Below are 19,526 nucleotides of genomic sequence, written 5' to 3'. Positions count from 1 at the left end.
CAGAAAACAAGGAAAAGCATAATAGGTTCCCCTTAAAGATAAGAGCCTTGGTGTAGAGTCAGCATTTGTGATTGATAACATTTGATACAGTCGTAGCGTAGCGTTAGCACTTGAATTTTTCATTTGCAAGGTGGAGATACCAGCAGTATTTATACTAAATCTTTATAGTCAAAGCAATAGTTGTGTTGTTTTCAAGCAGGACAGGGTATTTTCTAAGAGGGATGTAATTGTGCTGCAATTTTTGTATGTATGCAAACACTTGACCTTTATTTGCACAGGCTAATCCCATTAATCCACTGATATCAAGGATTTCCCTTACAAGGCAGACCTAGTAGGCCAGCCAAGACAGCAGGAGCACAGGAAATGTCAAAGAGAGAGCAACAAAAAGCACATTTCATAGTCAGTGAGAGATAATTTCGGGAAAAGGGAGTGCGAGCATAGGAGGGAGGAAAGCTGAGAGTAAACAGCTCCCCCAGGAAGAGGTAACAATAATTTAATTTGATGTGGGTCTGGAGTGTGTAAGAGGCAGTGCCAGTGCATAACAAATCACAAGTGTGCGTACCTGTGCTGTGGCAAAGTTGGTCCCATCTGTCACCTGTATAGTCATATTGTACACAGATTGCACCTCCGCATCCAGAGGCTTGGCCACAACCAGAGTTCCCACCCCCACTTGAAGGTCAAACTGCATGTCAAAGCTCCCTGGAATCACACACACAAACAGACACACACACACACAGTTCACACAGAGTTTCAGTCATTTAGTATTCACGTTGCGCTCTAAACTCAGGTGCTCTAAGTTATTACTGTGTAATTGTTTTGGCCAGGTGCCTGCGTCTGGAGCTGGAAGGTCTGTGAAATAAAATGAACTGAAATGCAATGCAATGTAGCGCCGAACCCACTTGGCAGCCAGAGAGCTGTTAACAGCCACACAAACATCTGTCTTATCACTCCAAAACACAACCCATCTCAGGGATCAAAAACCTGCAGCCGGGTCTTTTTCCACGGGCGGTGAGTGTACAGTTTAGAGGCTTAATGTTTGATTAGAGTGAGGGAGAGGATTGATACGTGTTAGGTATTCAGTACCATCCTTCGTCTCATTCCAGCTTCTCTCCAGAGATATCTGGGAGCTTGAGCTCTCCTCAGCATATGAATACTGATTGGGCATTTTTCACAGGAGCACCGATGCGTGTTGAGTCGTAGCAAACCACAGGGACTCGCGTTTTTTTCAGTTTGAGAGGTTGGTCAATATTATACTACGATCTCACAGCATTAAGAAAAACAGAAATCACAGTCTGTAGTCTCTAAATAAAAAAAAAAATGTATCCTGTTGACTTCCTGAGGTGCCTCAAGGGGGGCCTTCAGACCTAGCTTTAGTATTTTTGGTAGTATCTTTTCCAAACAGACAGCAAAACAAAATCAGAACATGTACTTGTAAGTACAGTATATGTCTGCAGGAAAATTCTGTTGTAGTAGTCAATAACTTATTACTTAATTTTGAAACATGTATGGACATAAATGTTTTCATTTTGACACATTACTTTAATTACTCACAGCCATAATTGCTGTCAGTAGATAAGCAAGCAATTTTTTAATGGGTCTTTAAATTGTTTGTATCACATATTCTACCAGCACAAGAGCCCATGTGACCTTGCAAAATACAGACTTACAAAAATTGATCTCTGAGAAAAGTGAGAGAATGTCAACTATTGCAATAACATTGGTGACACAGAGGACCATATTTTTTGTAACTGCAGAAAGAATGTCAGGCAGACTCATATTAAAACTTAAGTGGTTAAGGGTCTTCACATCACAACATACTCAGGTTCATCCATCCATCCTTCCATCCATCCATCCATCCATCCATCCATCCATCCATCTTGTGCTCATTTTTAGCCTCACTTATGAACAAGACCCAAAGATATTTAAACTCCTTTTCTGAGGGCAGTCACTCTCCCCCACCCCTGAGGGGGCACTCCACCATCTCGTGGTCGTGGTTCTCCAGCAGAGAACCACGACCTCAGACTTAGAGGTACTGACTGTCGTTCCTCCACACTCGGCTGCAAGCCACCCCAGTTCATGCTAAAGGTCATGATCTGAGAACGCTATCAAAACCAACGACACAATTCTGAGGTCCTCAAACCGGACACTCTCCACCCCCCGGCTGCGCCTTGAGAACCATGAATATCAAAACGGAATCAAGAATTTAGTTTTAAGTCTACGAACTTGGCCTCTCGTTTTAGTTATACAAGGACCAGAAGGCTTGTAGCAACAGCCTGATACCCCAAACTCCCGCAGTACCCTCCACAGCACACTTACGGTCATAAGCCCTCTCCAAGTCAAGCACATGTAGACTGGATGAGCAAACTTCCATGATCCCTCCAGCAGTCCCGCGAGGATAAAGAGCTGGTCCACTATTCTATGTCCAAGACGGAATCAGAGGTTTGAAAATCAATCTGAGCCTCTTTTCCTGTACCTTGGAGTAAACTTTCCCAGGGATGTTGAGCAGTGTGATTCCCCAGTAACTGGAGCACACCCTCCAATCCACCACCCCAGTCTGCCACTCCATAGGCTCCATCCCCAACTTCAACGCAACACTGAAGAGACGTGTCAGCCAAGACAGCCCAACAATGTCCAGCACCTTCAGCATCTCAGGACAGATCTCATTCACACCTGGCGCCTTGCCACTGAGGAGCTTTTTGACTGCCTTAGAGACTTCGATTTCCATTTGGAGAAGTCTCTCTGAGGTTGGAACAGCACTGTTAGTGGCAGACTGTGTCACACCCACTCCCCCTTTACTTCCAAAGTAGCTGCATAGTGGCTGAAGTAATATATGAACCTGGTTGTGTGGAGTGTTTTTCAAACTCAGATCAATCAATACCATCTTTGATTAAACAAGGTCCTGGTGCTGTTTGCTGCATTTCCTGGATTTTCTGAATTTCTCCAGACCAGGGTCATTTAAGGAAGTTGTAGGAAAAAATGAGTTTTAACCAAACCTGTGTCGAGTGAGCAGTTTCGTCCACATGCATTCTGAGGAATGTAGAACGTTTCTCTGGCAAGCCGCCCGCCTGAACAGGGAGAGAGAGAGAAAGAAAGAAAAAAGAGATTATGAATATTTAGGGAGTCAAGGATATTCTTGTGATCAAAGGTCTGCATCATCTACACTATATACAGCTCTCTACAAAGTCGACCTCTTGACGTCTTTGCACATTTACGTGAGTTATTGAGTAATGTGAGTGGACTTTCCATCTGAGTTCTTCAGAACAGTATGGGAAATGTGATTCATTCAGGGATGATATTCAAGTCCAGTTCTTGAAGTCTGAGAGAAAAGATAATCACCATGCTTTCACTTTTTGTAAAATATGTGAAATATTAATGAGCTTTTTCTGCAGTATGAGTAAGAGTGGAACAGGGAAAAAAAACACCAGATTTTCATCTCATTTTCTGCATCTTTGATGTGTGTGACTGAAAAAGAAAAATCAACTAATCAACTAATCATCAAGTCATTTTCATATTAACATCCAAGTAAGGGATCTGGGTCTCTACAAAGATTTTTTAATCAGAACTGCTGAGTAGCAATCAATGAGGAGCTATTCGCTGATTATCCTTTCACAGATTTGAATCTGAGGGCAAGACAGAGCCCCATTTTTAAACAGGCAGACAGGTATAGAAGCAGCGTGCTCCTGAGGAGATTCATTGTTACCATCCGAGCCAGAGCAGCAGCAGAAGCCATTCATTTACTGCCCTTTGTTTGCCAGTGTGCTTTTGGCAAAATATACTATAAAGAAAAGTTTTATAGAGACAATTCCCTTGTGCCTGTGTACTATTAATCTCAACTACATAATGTGTTAGTGGACTTTTGAGTTTAACAAGCTAGTTTCAATCGTGAGAAGTATCCACCAACTTTCAAAAAACTGTCCAGCAGCGAGAGGTTACAGACATCAACTGAAATATATCCAAGTTACAGCAAAGCTGTTGTGGAGGTCTGCGAGGAAGCCTGTGGCTTGAATCAAGAAATGTAACATATGTTACATTGCATGGTGTAAAATTCATTGCCTCCAGTGTAATGGTTCCGGCCCATCCGGGACAGGTCTGAGCCAAAAAGCCAAATAACTCTAAAAAGTATCATCATGATACTCCACCAGGCAGATGGATATACAAGTTCAATTCATTTCCAAACACTTTTTTATCCCTCCAGGGGTAATTCAAGGTAAACTGACCAACTGTTGTACTCACAAGCATTCACAATTCTGATGGCTCCTGGAGTACAATTTGAATATGACAAATGACAAGAATCATTTAGTTAATTTTTGATCGTGTTGCCTGGCTATAAATCCTGAATAAATGCATTAGAATGAACTTGACGGCACAAGGAAATTCTGAATATGAATTATTCTCTGGTCTGTTAGTTTAGCATCACACATTAATTTTCTTACCGATGATATTAAACCAGACAGGTGTGCTCGACTGGCTGACAGCGACTACTCCCACCGGCTGAGCTACAGCAGCTGTCTCCGAAATGGAGAAATTGTAGTACCTCTGGGTGAATAGTAGGGGTACAGGCGATGGGACAGGTTTGCGAATCCACTCTACATGGAGTTTGACAGTAGACCATAATGGAGGATCACCGCTGTCCTCTGCTTTTATCTAAGAGAAGGAACAATACTGAGAAACCAGACATTCAGCTGATGCATGCAGGATCCAATGAATCATGCATTTTCAAAAGATTTAAGCAAAATCCTGAAGCACCGATAAACCAGACTGGAAAAAAGAAGATTTAACCTGTTAAGTTGTAGATTAACTCTAAGTTTTATTTGCCTCTACACTGGATCTGGTATAATGTTAATATGTATTTAGGGCAAGCAAACATTGAGAACAGATGTGCTCTATGCTGATCTTCTGACACGCTACCTACATGCACTTACACCCACACCTCAGCGACAAACTCCCATCTATAAATAATATTTTTGCTAACCTCAAAATTGATTCCAGCAATTACACTTTAATGGGATGGCTGTCCCTGCCTGGCTTCAAATAGCTCGCTCTGCTTTTCACACATTAAATAGGAAAAGCATCAACCACAATAAATCAACTAACTCTTTGGAGGAACTTATATGAGAGGTAATTGTAAAATATGGCGCTATAAGTGGTGCTCATTTAAGAGCAGAACCTGTGAGCCAAATGCATTATTTGATCCATTATTTGCTCAGAGAGCGGCGTTACCCCGAAAATAAAGAAACACAGTTGAAAGAGGGAAGAATGCTGTGTGTGGTGCTGTCCATGTCATCCTCATATCACGCATGAGCTCTTTTCCACTGAAACTGAGCATAAGCTCAAAGGGCACGTGGGCGTGACCAACTAATCAGTGAACCAGACGCATGAGAAAAATCTGTGTCTGCAGCGTATATGTAAAAGGGGCTGGTGCAGCAGGAATATATTGTTAGTATGAATAATTTGGTACAAAAATAAAGCCACAAAATTGCAATTTGTGCTTGTGTTTGAGGATAATACAAAGTCTGAGGGGATGTCATTTCATGCCAGAGTATCATAAATGCTCCGCGCCACCTGATGTGCATAAACACAACTTCAGCTGTGCCACTCCACCCACCTTGGCACTTTTGCATTCACTGTCAATGGAAAATCCAAAAACTAACAAGCACAAATACCTGGGCTTGTGCCTGATGAAAAATGAACAATGTGACTGCAGTTGCTTCTGCCAACTTTGCAACTGCATGAAAGCAGAGCCCTTTAAACTAATGAAACCCCAGGTGGCTATGAATTTAGTCCGAGCAAGACAGGAAACAGGGATTGGAAAAGCAGCACTTGGGAAGTGGAAAGCGTGGAGCACTGAACCCTGAAAGAGGTCACAGTTTTATCCCTAATAAGAAAATCTGCAGTCTGTAATTCAAACTATAGATTATGGTCTGCCACGTTGCTAATGAGTGCTGTTTCTTAGCTGACATCTTCCACCAGCCTCGCTTAGATCACATTTAAAGGCCCAGTGTGTGGCACAAATGGCACATTATATTTATAACTGTGTTTCCATTAGTGCATAATCACCTGAAAATAAGAATCATTGTGTTTTTGCTACCTTAGAATGAGCCGTTTATATCTATGTACAGAGCTGGTCTTCTCCTATAGAGTCCACCATATTGTTTCTACAGTAGCCCAGAATGGACAAATTAAACACTGGCTCCAGAGACGTCTATTCGCGTAAAAATCAGGATACTTTATAAAAAAAAACCCTGGTAATTCAAACTCACAGTGAGGATATCATAGCTTCCCGCTGTCACCATCTTCTTTGATGACACCATGGCAGTCCTGGGGTCGATAGTGAACTTTTCATCCTCATTACCATCAATAATGCTGTAGGTGATGTTGCCGTTGGCTCCAAGGTCACGGTCATAAGCAAAGACACGGTACACCTGCTCCCCACGTTTGTTGCGGTCTCGTTCGGTCAAGCTGATGCGGTAGGTGACCTCCGGGAAGGTGGGCGGGTTGTCATTCTCATCCTCAATGTGAACCATGACCCACACAGTGGACTGGCGGGTTGTCACTGGGCCGTCTATAACTGTCACCTGAGGAAATGTACGGGCACACATCCCAAAAAAAAACAGGTAGTCATGGAGATATTCTGTCATGTATGTGTGGGATTGGCATGCATTTATTAATATCTTAAATCTGTGTGGCTGTGCAGAACCACGTGGGGCTGAACTCATGGGAAATCTCTTTGTATTATTGATCCCCTGGAGGCAGAGGCAGAGGTCTGATCACTGATCAATTGGATCAGATCAGGGCGAACACCACTGCTGCCAGCCTTACTGCTTACTAGACTATTAATTACAAACAGGCAGCACAGACTGGCAGGCGGAGCAGTGGGTGGCACGCATGGACTGGCATTCCTATTGAAACCTCAGGACAGGACAATGTAACAACAAAGACTTCTCTGCCCCCCATTTTAAACTCCTTTTAAGTGTCAGTGTTCAAGTATGTCATGCCGCCAGATGCGAGCGTCCCTCTACAACTTGTGCTGTTTTCATTTTAGAGTGTGTTGTCATACGCTGGGCTCTTATTACGTACTGGAGCTGAACAAAGCCGCACACAGTTATTGAGTCTAGACAAGTCAATTGGCAATAGAAACAAAACACCAAGCTGCAATTCTGTGGGTCAACTGAGGGTTATTTCATTCCATTTTGCAGAAGGGCAAAGTGCTTGTAGATTCAACAGCATTTAATAAGTTGTAAGAGAAGTCTGGGGAAGTAGAAGTTTGCTCATGTCTCTGAAGTCGAGAATCTCTGATTATCGGGTTCATCTGCATGCAGAGCAGCGTGAAATGGTAATCACGGAGCTATCTGTATGCCCAGTGTCAGTGCTTATCAAATGCTGGGCAGACCAACTCCTCTCCTCCCTCTTCCCGTCCTGAGTAGAGAAGATAACCAATGATGAATGATTACATTTAGAAATTCCTAAACCTGGGGCCCAAAACTACAGCCATTCATCACAGTTTATGGAGCCTTGAGGGCCTGCCAGGGTTGTCCTCCACCCAGTCTCTGTTAATAGTGGGCTGTGGCAGGTGGCAGGGCCAGATAAATAATAATACTATAAACCAATGAACACTGCTCAGGTTATTCTGTACCTCTAAGAAGTGCTCTGCCTGTTGTTCTCTGTCCAGCTTCCTCGCGGTTGTCGTGATCAGCCCTAAAAAAATGGAAAAAGAGCAACTTCAGATTACTCAGACACAGACATGCTAATGGTGGATAAACACACGGGGTTACAGTCGGTGTCTCTTAACAAGTTTACAAACACTATAAGATTTTTAAAGCCAAAATAATTTCCAATTACAAAGTCTTCCACTTAAAAATGAGCGTGTGCTTGCATGTGTACACACACACACACACACACACACACACACAGTAACTGTAGCCTGCAGCTCTGGCAGAGACAAAAGCATTTGGCACATGTTCATATGGCTCTGTATAGCTGAGGGTCATTCAGTTGGCCAGCGTGCCACCAGGACAGAGAGAAAGGAGCGAGGCTATTGATAATAGCTTTGATCGAACCAGATTATTCCGATGATGGTTAGGTGGTTTGACAAACGCTAGCAGGCTGCATTGCAGATCACAGACGATGACAACTCCATTTTTCCCCTGATGCTTTTGTTCTCTTTTTTTACTTCAGGGTTTTCTTATTTTGTCATTTATTTTCCAGCTCACTGTCATTGTACAATCACACAGACAGCCCCCATACACACACACAAACAAACAAACACAGACACAGAGTTTGTGTTAATCAATAATTGCTAGGTTCAGACAGTATAAACTTTGTGAGCTAAACAAATCAAAAGCTCCCCAGACATCTTTTCTGGCAAACAGAGAAACAAGGATTAAAAATGCAGGCATTAATCCATAAGCAGATTCAGCCCCATTATATGACAGCTTTACAATATTGTGAGCTGACTTTTGTTTTCCAGAATAAATGAATGTTGTTGATCACAGCTCTTGTATACTATTCAACATTTCATGAGCGCATCCAAACACGGTGAAATGGGCACATTTGTCACAATGTGGATCTATTTCATCCCAACACACAAATGCACAGAAGAAAACCAACTGATACAAGCTGAAATACTATTATTTGAATCTGCTATAGAAAGAGAACACATCTGTCTGCTGCAGCATTCTTATTTTCATTCACAGTATGTGCATGGATTGGCTATGCATGTCTAAATGAAGACACCCATACACACACCTACATATATACTACACATTTGTATTCTGAAATTGTTTCTGTGAGGATCTTTATGTGGAATGATTACATTGAATGTGCTCGAATGTCGATAATGTGTTTGTTTCAGTGTAATGAGGCGTCGCAGTGAAGTAGGATTATTTAGGATGCTAAAAATATCCATGCAGTCAATGGATAGACTTAAACCATGGCGCACGGACGCTCGCACGCGCACACTCTTGAGCTCGCACATATCACACAGTGTCACCTTGAGCTTGCTATGCAGGCTAACTTCAATTAAGCAAATTAGGAGTAAATCTAGAGCAGCGGTCACAAGCTGGAGGAGAGAGACTGGAGGGGGGAGGTGGGGCTTGTTCAGCAGAACACAGCGCGAGTAACAACTCTGATAAAAATCAATGATCTACAGCGCGCAGCACATCTGCAGTTGGACAACTCTCAGTTTTAATTGGACGTGAGAGAAATAATTTAAAAATACCCACCCACACTTTCACACACACAAAATTTATGCGATGGTCCGGTGGCCTGTTTCAGATCCTAAGACTCCTCTTTCCTATAGAATACTGTCAGTAGCGAATAAAGGTTTGTTCACAAAAAGATACTGTCAGCTATGTCAATTTACAGCCTACTTCGTAACCATGCAAGGGGAATAGCTGTCATTCGATTTCTAACTGGAGCACCAATAAAAATACAAACTTGAGATTTCAAAGTTCATACTTCTGTTCATAGCTGATCATGAATATTGACTCAAACATGTACAATTGATTAGGTTAATAGCTTGGTACAACAAAACCAATCCAAACGTGCATTGCAGAAAAGGTCACACAGCCACCATGACTCCATGACGGCGCTCTGCAAACATGTATGCTTTTCCAAGAAGCACTCTTTCTAACACCCTGTGTCAACACTTATCTGTTCTGTTTTCCCCCCCAAAGGAGGTAGGCTTCACTCACACACCCAGAGACAAACAGACAGCACTGGAAGCTGTCACAGCACATTTACACACTTTGCACTCATTCAAAGTTTGGCTTCAATGCATTTTGGGAATTGTTGCAGCACCTCAAACCCATCAAATTGACACTTCCAGAGTGAACTTGAAAAATGTATTACTTTGAACCGCCCCAAACCTAGTTTAGAAAAACAATTTGAAACTTGAAGGGTTTTTTTTGCAGCAGCTCAGGTCATAGTGTGGTTGGCAGCCACTTCATGAAAGCAAATCAGTCAGCTGGGGTTTTGTTTATTCATCTATCCAATGAAATCGCTCCAGTACATGGCAAGTTTTTGACTGGGTAAACAGTGAGGAGTAATTCATATTGAATGCAGCTCTCACTCATGCATGTCTGAACTAATAGACTGAAACTGTCAGTCATATTATTGTGAAAATTATGGTAATTGTGTTTTCAAATTAATGGTTGTGCATCTCTAAAAATGCAGAATACTTCACTATACTAATGCCACACACACACAAAAAAGAATTAAAAAAACACCCACAATTGTCATAATTTATTTTTTGTATTGAGAAGGGGGGGCTTCAATAAGCTAGTGGAAGCCATCCAGAAGTGTGGCCTCTGAGAGAAAGGACTGCATGAAACATTAAAAATCAATTGCTCAGTATTGCAGCGAAAGTTCATTTATCACAGCGTGAACAAGATAGTCATCAATATGAGCTCCCCTCTATGAAATTAATGAGTAACAGATAACAAAATACTGTGGGTCTTTGACAGCGACAGACAGCAGGGCTCAGATGGCTAAAAACTCTCCCCTGTGGCACACACCCACACACAACACAGACACACACACACTGTCATAAACACAAATGATCTTTATACAGCTGCTGGGTTCATGTTGTGGTAAACACAGACACATGGGCACATGTGGATGCACACTGTCATGTGAGTTTCATACTGTAAGAGGTGGTATCATCTTCATCGGCTCATTGCGACAGAGCTGCCCTCTCGAACGCACTGCTGTAACCAATTAATCAATTGATTAATTTGCCACACGCACTCTCTTGCGCTCCCGCTCGCTCGCTCCCACCCACACACACAGCAGTTGGATGTGTGAACAGGGTACTTGAAGTCTGCTGAAAACCAAATCAACTCAATCACATCTGATGGATGCATCAGCACAGGGACTCATTATCACAGCTAAGAGATATATGGCCTGGATCATATTTTACTCTCAAGGATTCTAAAGGGTCAGGAGTAAGTGTGCCTGAGAGTTGGCTTTACATATTGATGAGTGTGTGAGGATCAGTGTGTCTCTTTTGGGATCAATATTAGCCTTTTCACCCTGCTTCAGTCCAGTCTGCTCCCCTACACACTGTCAGTACTATACACCCGTGATGCTGTAATGCAAAAGAGCATATTCATACAGGAATAGAGGAAGAAAGATGGAAATACCCACTTTGATTTACCAACAGAGCAAACCTACAACAGCACACCATTAGGGAATTCCTTCTACCATAAGTCTGTTGACTGACATGCTGCAAGTTACATATACACCATTGTTTCTTGATCATTACATTGACATATCTTTGTATCGGAATACACTTCCCTGTAACAGCTAAAATTTGTCTTTTGTTGTTTACCGAAACACTCATAACTTAATCTAGGGCAGAGACAGCAAAGACTTCACTTTTTTGTTTTGTTTTTTTTCTCAATATCTGAATAAAACATTTCACCTCTTCAATAATTCTTTAATGGAAGCTTCAAGCAAAGCCTGTACTGAGAATGCATTGGGGACCTCCCTAGACTTCAAACTTGGCAGACAAAACTGAAACACGTCTGAATTCATCTGCTTTAATAACATTTGTAGTCTGTACAGATATGATGTGAAAGTAGAAACAGACAACTTTCAACTCTTCCCCCCTAGCGTTTCCTAGTGGTATTATCATCGGCGCCACTGTTGCAGAGACAACCAGATCGCTTTCCTTTTTTTGTTCAGAGCCTAGCAAAAGGGCTCTGTCTCTTTTGCCAGGTAGAGTTTCCGCAGTTACTTCAGTTGTTTCACTGTCCAACATTTCCACTACTGGGGATAACTACTGGATAAAACAGTTGTGTCATCCTCTTTCTGTTTTGGTTGCACAAAGGCTAATGCACTTCCTTTGTGCTGCAAATCAAGCCCTCATTTTCACAAGAGATTGTACCCACTGACAGACAGAATTGCAAAGGAAAAGCAAGGCTTATACGGTACCAATCTGAACATCGATGGTGTCATTATTCTATTGCCAAAAGTTAAAGGTCCAGTGTGTAGGTTTTGGGGTACATGTTGGCAGAAATTGAATATAATATTCATAACTATGTTTTCATTAGTGCATAGTCACCCGAAATTAAGAACTGATTTGTTTTCGTTACATTAAAATGAGCTGTTTATATCTACATAGGGAGCGGACCATCTTCCATGGTGTCTGCCATGTTGTTTCTACAGACCCAGAATGGACAAACCAAATCATAGGGCCATTTGCATTTTCATGTTTTTGCATTTGCCACTGTAGTTCTCCTAAATGCTTGGCACTCAGGAGAAGTTCCAGCTGGTTGCAATCTGCAACCCCACTACACACTAGACCTTTAAAGTAAAAGACCTATGTTATCTATTTCCACTAGGGATGGACATTTCAAGTAATAATACTATTTGACATTCACTGGAAACAATTCCACTATTCTTTGAAGATCTCCCACCCACCAAACGCACACACACAAAGAGGGAGACATAGTGAGGGCTCCATTCATGATTTTCACAACTCTTGCAAATGTGCTTTCCACCCCTACTGGAAGCAAAAAGGAAAAGTCACAGCATGGGTTTATAACACCACTAGCAACATGGTGCTAGTCAACACTGAGCGCCTGGAATGGGATTCTAAGTCTTGTTTTGCACATTCGCTATAAACTCACTATAAACGACAGATTCAACACATAAACCATGTGGTTGCATCTACCGGTCACTTGGTTTCTCATTTCCATCACAGTATGACCACAATGTGCCTTTTAAGAGGTTGCACACAGAAGTTTTTGATGGCTGTAATCGTCTTTGCACGTTCCTCCTGTTTGTACTGTAGCATCCAGCCCATCACACAGCACTGCACAGCTGTACTGCCCTTGAAAGGAAAAGAGCCAGACTGAACGTATTGCACATGTAAACCCAAGGGGATATATATATATATATATATATATATATATATATATATATATACATATATAATTTCCACTTTAATAAATTGGAATTACTTGAAAAACAAAAGATCTTTCAGTCTTTTTATAGTGCACAAAGACAGTAAAATAAGTATTGGATCAATACAGGCTCTAACAAGGCTCGTGTCTTTTACACGGGGCCTAATAGATTCTGAGTGTTAAAATGATGTTCTGGCATGTTTTGGGATGATATTCAGTTCGCAGGCTGCAGTTGTAAATAATTTTTTGTGAGTCTTTTAAAATGCATGAGCAATTTGTGTGTGTGAATGTCTAAAAAAAGAAATTTGCAAGCACATAAAACTCACAGATGTTTAGAAAAGATTTGTGGTTCTAGAAACGTTCGGAGAATGTATAAATAAAACATGTGCACAAATTATCTAGACAGGAGTTACACAAACAGTTTTGTGAATATCTAAGTACTGATCAAAGCAGAAAACTGTGCAAAAGTAATTTAAAGGGTAACTCCACCAATTTTGCACATCATCTACTGATTTGGTCTACTGGTTTTGGGAGTACTCAACAACTGTTCCATGTGGAGTCTGACAATGTTATAGAGGTACTCAAAAACACACTCACAATTTCTGATCCCATCTTTACAATCTGATCCAACTTAACAAAAACAGAATTACCTACTGACTATAACGTGAATCAAAGGGCAGATTTTAGCACCCAATTAGGCTACATTGACAGAAAAAGACAGATATTTCACCATGTAAAGTGTCAGGACAGGAACAGGGTGCGAAATTCATCTTTCTGCAGAAACGTTTCTTACACACTCGCAGACTTTAATTTCTCTCATGCAGTATTTTCCCACAGGCTCAAAAGGGGTAATAGACAACCACAGGCTGTCTGAGCATCATTTCACAAGCTCGCACTCTCTAAGACCCTGTCTTGATCCCGCGGAAGAGGGCTTATGGTGAAACCATATGGTTGGCTGTATGTTTTGAATAAAAAACCTAATTCCAATTCCAAGATAATACTCTTGAAACCTTTTGCTAAGTTCAACTTCGGGTTTCCCTTTAGACTTTTTATAATTTTCTGACAAAAGCATGTTTGTATTCATGGTACTATATATCACATAATGCATAGAAATTTGGCCCTACTTCGGGGAACAAAAGTAGTGGGAAAGAAAATTGCTTTGATTAATGTAAACTCCTTCATCACTAGAAGATATTCACCCACACACTGGCTTAATAAAAAACCTAACTACACTAATTTCCTCAAGTACATTGCGAAGAGCTTTCACCCCTTAAGAAGACTGGAAGCAATATTCAGATAAGAGCGTAGTGGAGATTGTCTGGGCGGGCGGCTCATCAGTGTCCTAGATGTTTGACTGTGTGGGCACAAAAGTCTTTTTAATTTGTTGTGTGGGAACCAAAGCCTTTTATTGGATGAGCGTGGAGTAGGAGGTGCATGATGAAAGACAATTTCAGAAGCATGTAAACATATAAACACAAAAGATTAGTGTGATTATTTGTTGTTTATAAGGGCATATTACTAATTGTGCCATCAGTCTACCACATTTTACTGTCTATTGTGTCACCAAGATATTATAATTATTATGAATTCCGTGTCTGAGTCTGAGTCTCACCTGTTTTTGGATGGATAGAGAAGAAATTCTGCGGGTTGCCAGCAGTGATGCGATAACTAAGTCGACTGGGAGTGGCAGTGAGGTCAGGGTCCTGTGCCTGGATACGGATGACTGACACATCCTTTGGAGAGTTCTCCATGACAACTGGGTGGTAGATAGGGTCCGAGGTGAGGGGAGCATTATCATTGACATCTTCTACCTGAGAGCAAAAGAGAGAAGAGAAAAAATTAGAGGAAGAGAGAGAAAGTGGAGAGAGGGAGAGAAGGCGGGGATTGGGTAAGGGACAGCAGTGAGTGGTATCTGTATGAACTGTTTTCTTTATCTTTTCTTTATCTTGATCTGATTTGGCGTTAGATGTGCTGCATGTATGTTAATATTGCATTTGGTATCTTTGTTAATCAGCATCTCATAAAATGCAGCGTGGACTTGGTCTGGGTTGATCCGTTATCAATCACAAAATGGAAATGTATTTACCAGAAAATGTCAAAGATGTCACACTTTAAATGCACAGCAAATTAATTTCGCTTCCTACAGCATAGATCTAGAATATTTATGGCAAACAGAGCGTTGATTGAGTGTTTGCTGCAAGGCACAAGAGAGCCAAGATGGTTCAGCCGGTGAATGAGGAGCACCTGTGTCTGATTAATCTCCCTATTTTTGTCTGTGATGAAGAGGCCGAGAGTAAAGCGCCCGATCACATCGCTACACCTGAATATCCCCAAGCCAGAAAAGGCAGTTTGTGTTTTTTTCATACACTGCTGAACTCTTCCCCAAAGGGGTGAGCAGTGTTGGAGCAGTGATGTGTGTATGTGAGTGTTTAGACAGTGGATTACTTAGTGCCAAATAAAATAGAAGCTGAAGCAGAGAATTCCCCGTGGTGTGTATCTCTTGCTCACAGGCTGAGCATTGCTATAGTTATCCACTGCACTGAGCACCATTAGCATTTTAGAGAGCAACACACTGATTGTTCAGCTTCATACTGTTATTTTGAAGGCAACACTCCACAACAATTGGCAGTAAAAGCATCAAAAACCAGCCTGCAGTTACATGTTTGCAGGCTGTAAGAATTCATCAATAACAGATACAGACAAATATGTTTGAGGTAGAAAGATGTCAGAAGTTGTATGTTTAAAAACTACATAACATCAGGACTTCTGGATTATAACCAAACATGGTATATTTGATAAATTAACAAAAATGAAAGGAGTCTGTCTGCCTGTCTGCCTGCTCTTTGATTTTCACGAAATCCATTCATCCAGTCGACTTTATACTTGGCAGATGTAATACAGAGAACACATGGAGGTGCAGTCTTGAGCGCAAGCTCTTGACATTTACAGGACAAAGTTATTAGTGGTGTGTTATCAGTGCTGGGGAGTGGCTGGTTACATGTGACTAGTTACATTTAATTAAATTACTAAATCAATGTAGCTGTTATCAGTTACAATTTACTAATTAAATGTTGGCGATTACAAAGGGGTAAAATCTGAATACTTCTTTCCAGTAAAAAGCTTATATGTACAGTATAATATTCATTCTGTTGCTTGGCATCTTTTTGCCATGCAGCAATGCCTTCTTTTGGCATAGCCCATATCCGCACAGACTTCTGGTTAGAAAAGTCATCAAAATGTAATCACATGTAATAAGTTACATTGCTTTAATGAAGTAATCAATGTCACATTAATTTCCACCAAACTAGCCACATTTACGACCCAAATAATTCAGTTTTATGTCCCCCTATCTTTTACTCTATACTAGCGCAGTGGCAAAACGTACCTTATTGGAACAAACCAGTTTCTTGGCCTTCGGTATTACTGCTTGCAGCTGTCTTGATAACCTCTCATCCAAACAACTTCACATTTAACACTGTGCTCCCTTTAGTCCAAAGCAATACACCTGCCTTGACATAGATGTGTCCCCTAGCACACTGGTTCCCAACCGCTCCAGCCTTGGGGACCAGATTTCTTCTAAGTCATTAGTTTAAGGTCCACATGGTTAAATAAATTCAGCGTCAAACTTGCATTTGTTCATGTCGTTGAGCTAGTTTTCTGTCTCTGTCAAGTAGCTGTCCTTTAGCTGCTCACTCTACGGCAGGAAACAGCACTTCAAATTAAGAAATTCACTGCCAGAAATTCACTGTACTTCAAAATAAAATGTGTTTTTCACAAAGTTGACAAGTCCATTCAGAACGGACCCGCAACCCACCTGTTGGGAACCACTGCCCTAGCAATGCTACAACTAGCTATTTGGGACCAGGCTATTTTTGGGAGCAAAAGTGTTTACCCTGAAAGTTACATCACTAATGAGCTTGCTACAATGTAACAGTTCCTGTCTCTTTTTCTTTATCTCTTCTTGAATGTACTGAAGCGAGCGATTGAGAGTGAGCTGTACCCAGCATGCTGTTCAGCGGTGTAACAGTTAATAGGGGTCCCTTCACTGTGACCATAATGTGTAGTGTTGGGAGGTGTAAAATGAAATGTAACATGTTAAAGATTATGACTTACCCTGTCAAAAATGTAATAAGTAATGTAATTAACTAAAGCAAAGAGTCTTCCACCCAAACTATCTTTTCAAATATCAAACTCTTCCCCCCTGTAGACATTAAACGGTTATGAGTGTGATGGCTGAGAAGCTTCTGTTCAAACAGGTGTGACCTGGTGTACAAAGGTCAATAGTAAGTCAGTATAAATTTTCTGCTTTTAACTTGGGACAGACTTCCTGCCTGTAATTTACAGAGTAACAGAAAAAAGAATCTAAATATATAAAGCGTGATGCATGTTGTATTTTTGTAACTGATCAAGGTTCTACTGTTAAAAACAGCACCAAAGTGAAGTACGAGTAGTAGTATTTCATATTCATGCTTATCTCTCAGTGAAAAACACAAAGTACATTTCCTCCATCTGAAGCCTCTTATACATGCATAGTACAGTGTGAATATTGGCAGCAGGTGTGGATACCTGAATGAAGACTTCAATAGAGGCTGACAGAGGTGTAACCCCTCTGTCTGTGGCATAGACTGTAAGCCAGTAGGAGTCTTTGGTCTCACAGTCCAGGATACCAGCAGTGTAAATCACCCCTGTTCAGGCAGAGAGAAAGATTAATGCAGTTATTACCTGAGCCTGAGAATACATATCTTACGTTGTGTGAAAAGGGACAGTATGGGTGTCATCAGCAGAATACATCCCTGAAAGATCTCATGGGGAAAGTCTTTGAGTACTAAGTTTTCCGGAGGCAGAGACACAAATTTAGAGAAAACTTTGTGTCCTGGCTTCAGTGACATTCACAGGCATTAGCGGCGCCGCTGTAGTCACCTTCAATGTTTCAGCTTCTCTACAGCTAATCACAGCTGACCAAACTGCTCCCAGCTGCAATTTGCTTAGTGCTAAACGTACCCTGCACTGCCCTACACCAATAAAGACACGCGTGCAGACACTCAGACACTCACGCACATTGACTGGCGTGCGTTTACTGGCCTTAAGGAAGATGAGTAGCTGACAGCTTTGGTGACCTCTTGAGGGACAAAGAGAACACTCACAATGGATGACACATGGATGCCTTGATTTTTTTTTTTTTTTTTTTTTTTTGTGAAATCAGTCATGCAAGACTGCCCATGTAAACACTAGAAAAATGACACGCATACTCACACTCTAGGTTTTGGGTTCATTCATGTCATTTTCAAACAATGCCAAGAGCACTGAGGCATGGTGGTGCAAGGCCACACGCAGTTTATTTAAACACAGAAATCTAATATTAGGATCAAAAACGACACATGTATCTAATTGCATCATTTCCATGGACAGGAAATAACACAAATCAGCGAGGAATAAATTGAGTGAACTCGTATTAAGGGCAGAGCCAGCCGTTAATGCATTTCTGCTCAGTGCACACAAACTTTTAAAAGCCAGGCAGCATGAGTCTGTTACTTCAACTAACTTAAGGAAGCTCAGTATGAGCTAAGGTGTACCGTATGTTTGTCAATGCTTGCAGAGTCTGTGCTTGCATCTGTGCTCCAGTTCACAAGCAATTAACCCCAACAAGATGCTAGACAGAGCTGCGACTGGACATGTAAGAGAGTGTATATTTAATTTGGCTCTCTTATGCTTACCTATACCTCAACTCTGCTACTTCACTTCTTATAATTTAAGACTGATAGATGTTGCATTTATGCTCTAGCATGCAAAGATTTATAGTGTGTTAATATTACAAACAGAAAGGTAATAGTAGTCAGAGCAGTACTTAAGTATCAGTGTCTGGGTATTATTATTCTGTTCCACTTTACAAGTGAGAACATCAAGACAGATAGATGGACAAATTTTGATCAAAACTCTGTTTCCCAGCCAAAGAGAAGACCAAATTAGGGATGCCTTTAATTTGACCGATATAAATGAAGGTCTACGACTCCAGGGAGGCAGAGAGAGCCAAGACGGCTCAGCCCAGACTCCTCACCCCTGGGATAAACAGGCTCAGTGGCACTCTGGGTTGATTCCTAACCTCAGTCGCCCTGTTAAAAACATTCCTCTTGGGTAGCATCTAAACCAGGCCTGCCGCCGGAGATAGGGGGTCAAAGACTACAAATGACCCCGGCCCAAGGCTCAGGGGGGGCCCAGGCAAAGGTCTATGGTTGACCTTTAAATGGGATCAAGTACAATAGACTTACTGACTTATATCACTGACAGTACACGTTACGTGTATTTACATTATAAATAAATGTATTTGTTTCATTAAAACACATTTAAACTTGTCATCTGATGCCCCCGACATGGTAAAGGTGAAGAGCGAGACAGACAAGCAATTACTTTTTTCCTTTATCTGATAGGACATCTTTAAACGCATTTTTCAATCACCAAATTGTACTTTAAATGGCACCAAAATGTGTGGCACTTTGCATTGTGCATTATGAACACTGCACATTATCCTACAAAAAATGACAACTTACTAAATAAAAGTTAACAAGTAACATCTCTTTAAAACAATATTATTTAGGGAAATAGATCTTTAGGAAACATACC

At 41.2% G+C, this 19,526-nt stretch overlaps 1 protein-coding gene across 1 annotated transcript in view; it reads right to left on the bottom strand.

The window, feature by feature from the left end:
- LOC126388112 (protocadherin Fat 3) overlaps positions 1-19,526 on the bottom strand; it is a 74,277-nt gene that overhangs the window by 44,303 nt on the left and 10,448 nt on the right. The window contains exons 4-10 of the mRNA XM_050041002.1: positions 17,475-17,593; positions 14,521-14,719; positions 7,634-7,695; positions 6,261-6,575; positions 4,434-4,644; positions 2,994-3,065; positions 563-699 (exon numbers count right to left, since the gene is read on the bottom strand). Of these exons, the coding sequence (XP_049896959.1) occupies positions 563-699; positions 2,994-3,065; positions 4,434-4,644; positions 6,261-6,575; positions 7,634-7,695; positions 14,521-14,719; positions 17,475-17,593 (1,115 nt within the window). The remainder of the gene's footprint in view (positions 1-562; positions 700-2,993; positions 3,066-4,433; positions 4,645-6,260; positions 6,576-7,633; positions 7,696-14,520; positions 14,720-17,474; positions 17,594-19,526) is intronic.

This window comes from Epinephelus moara, chromosome 3, assembly GCF_006386435.1.
Source record: "Epinephelus moara isolate mb chromosome 3, YSFRI_EMoa_1.0, whole genome shotgun sequence".
Classification (NCBI taxonomy): domain Eukaryota; kingdom Metazoa; phylum Chordata; class Actinopteri; order Perciformes; family Serranidae; genus Epinephelus; species Epinephelus moara.
Note: the sequence above shows the minus strand (reverse complement) of the source record. Positions and strands in the feature narration are given on the sequence as shown.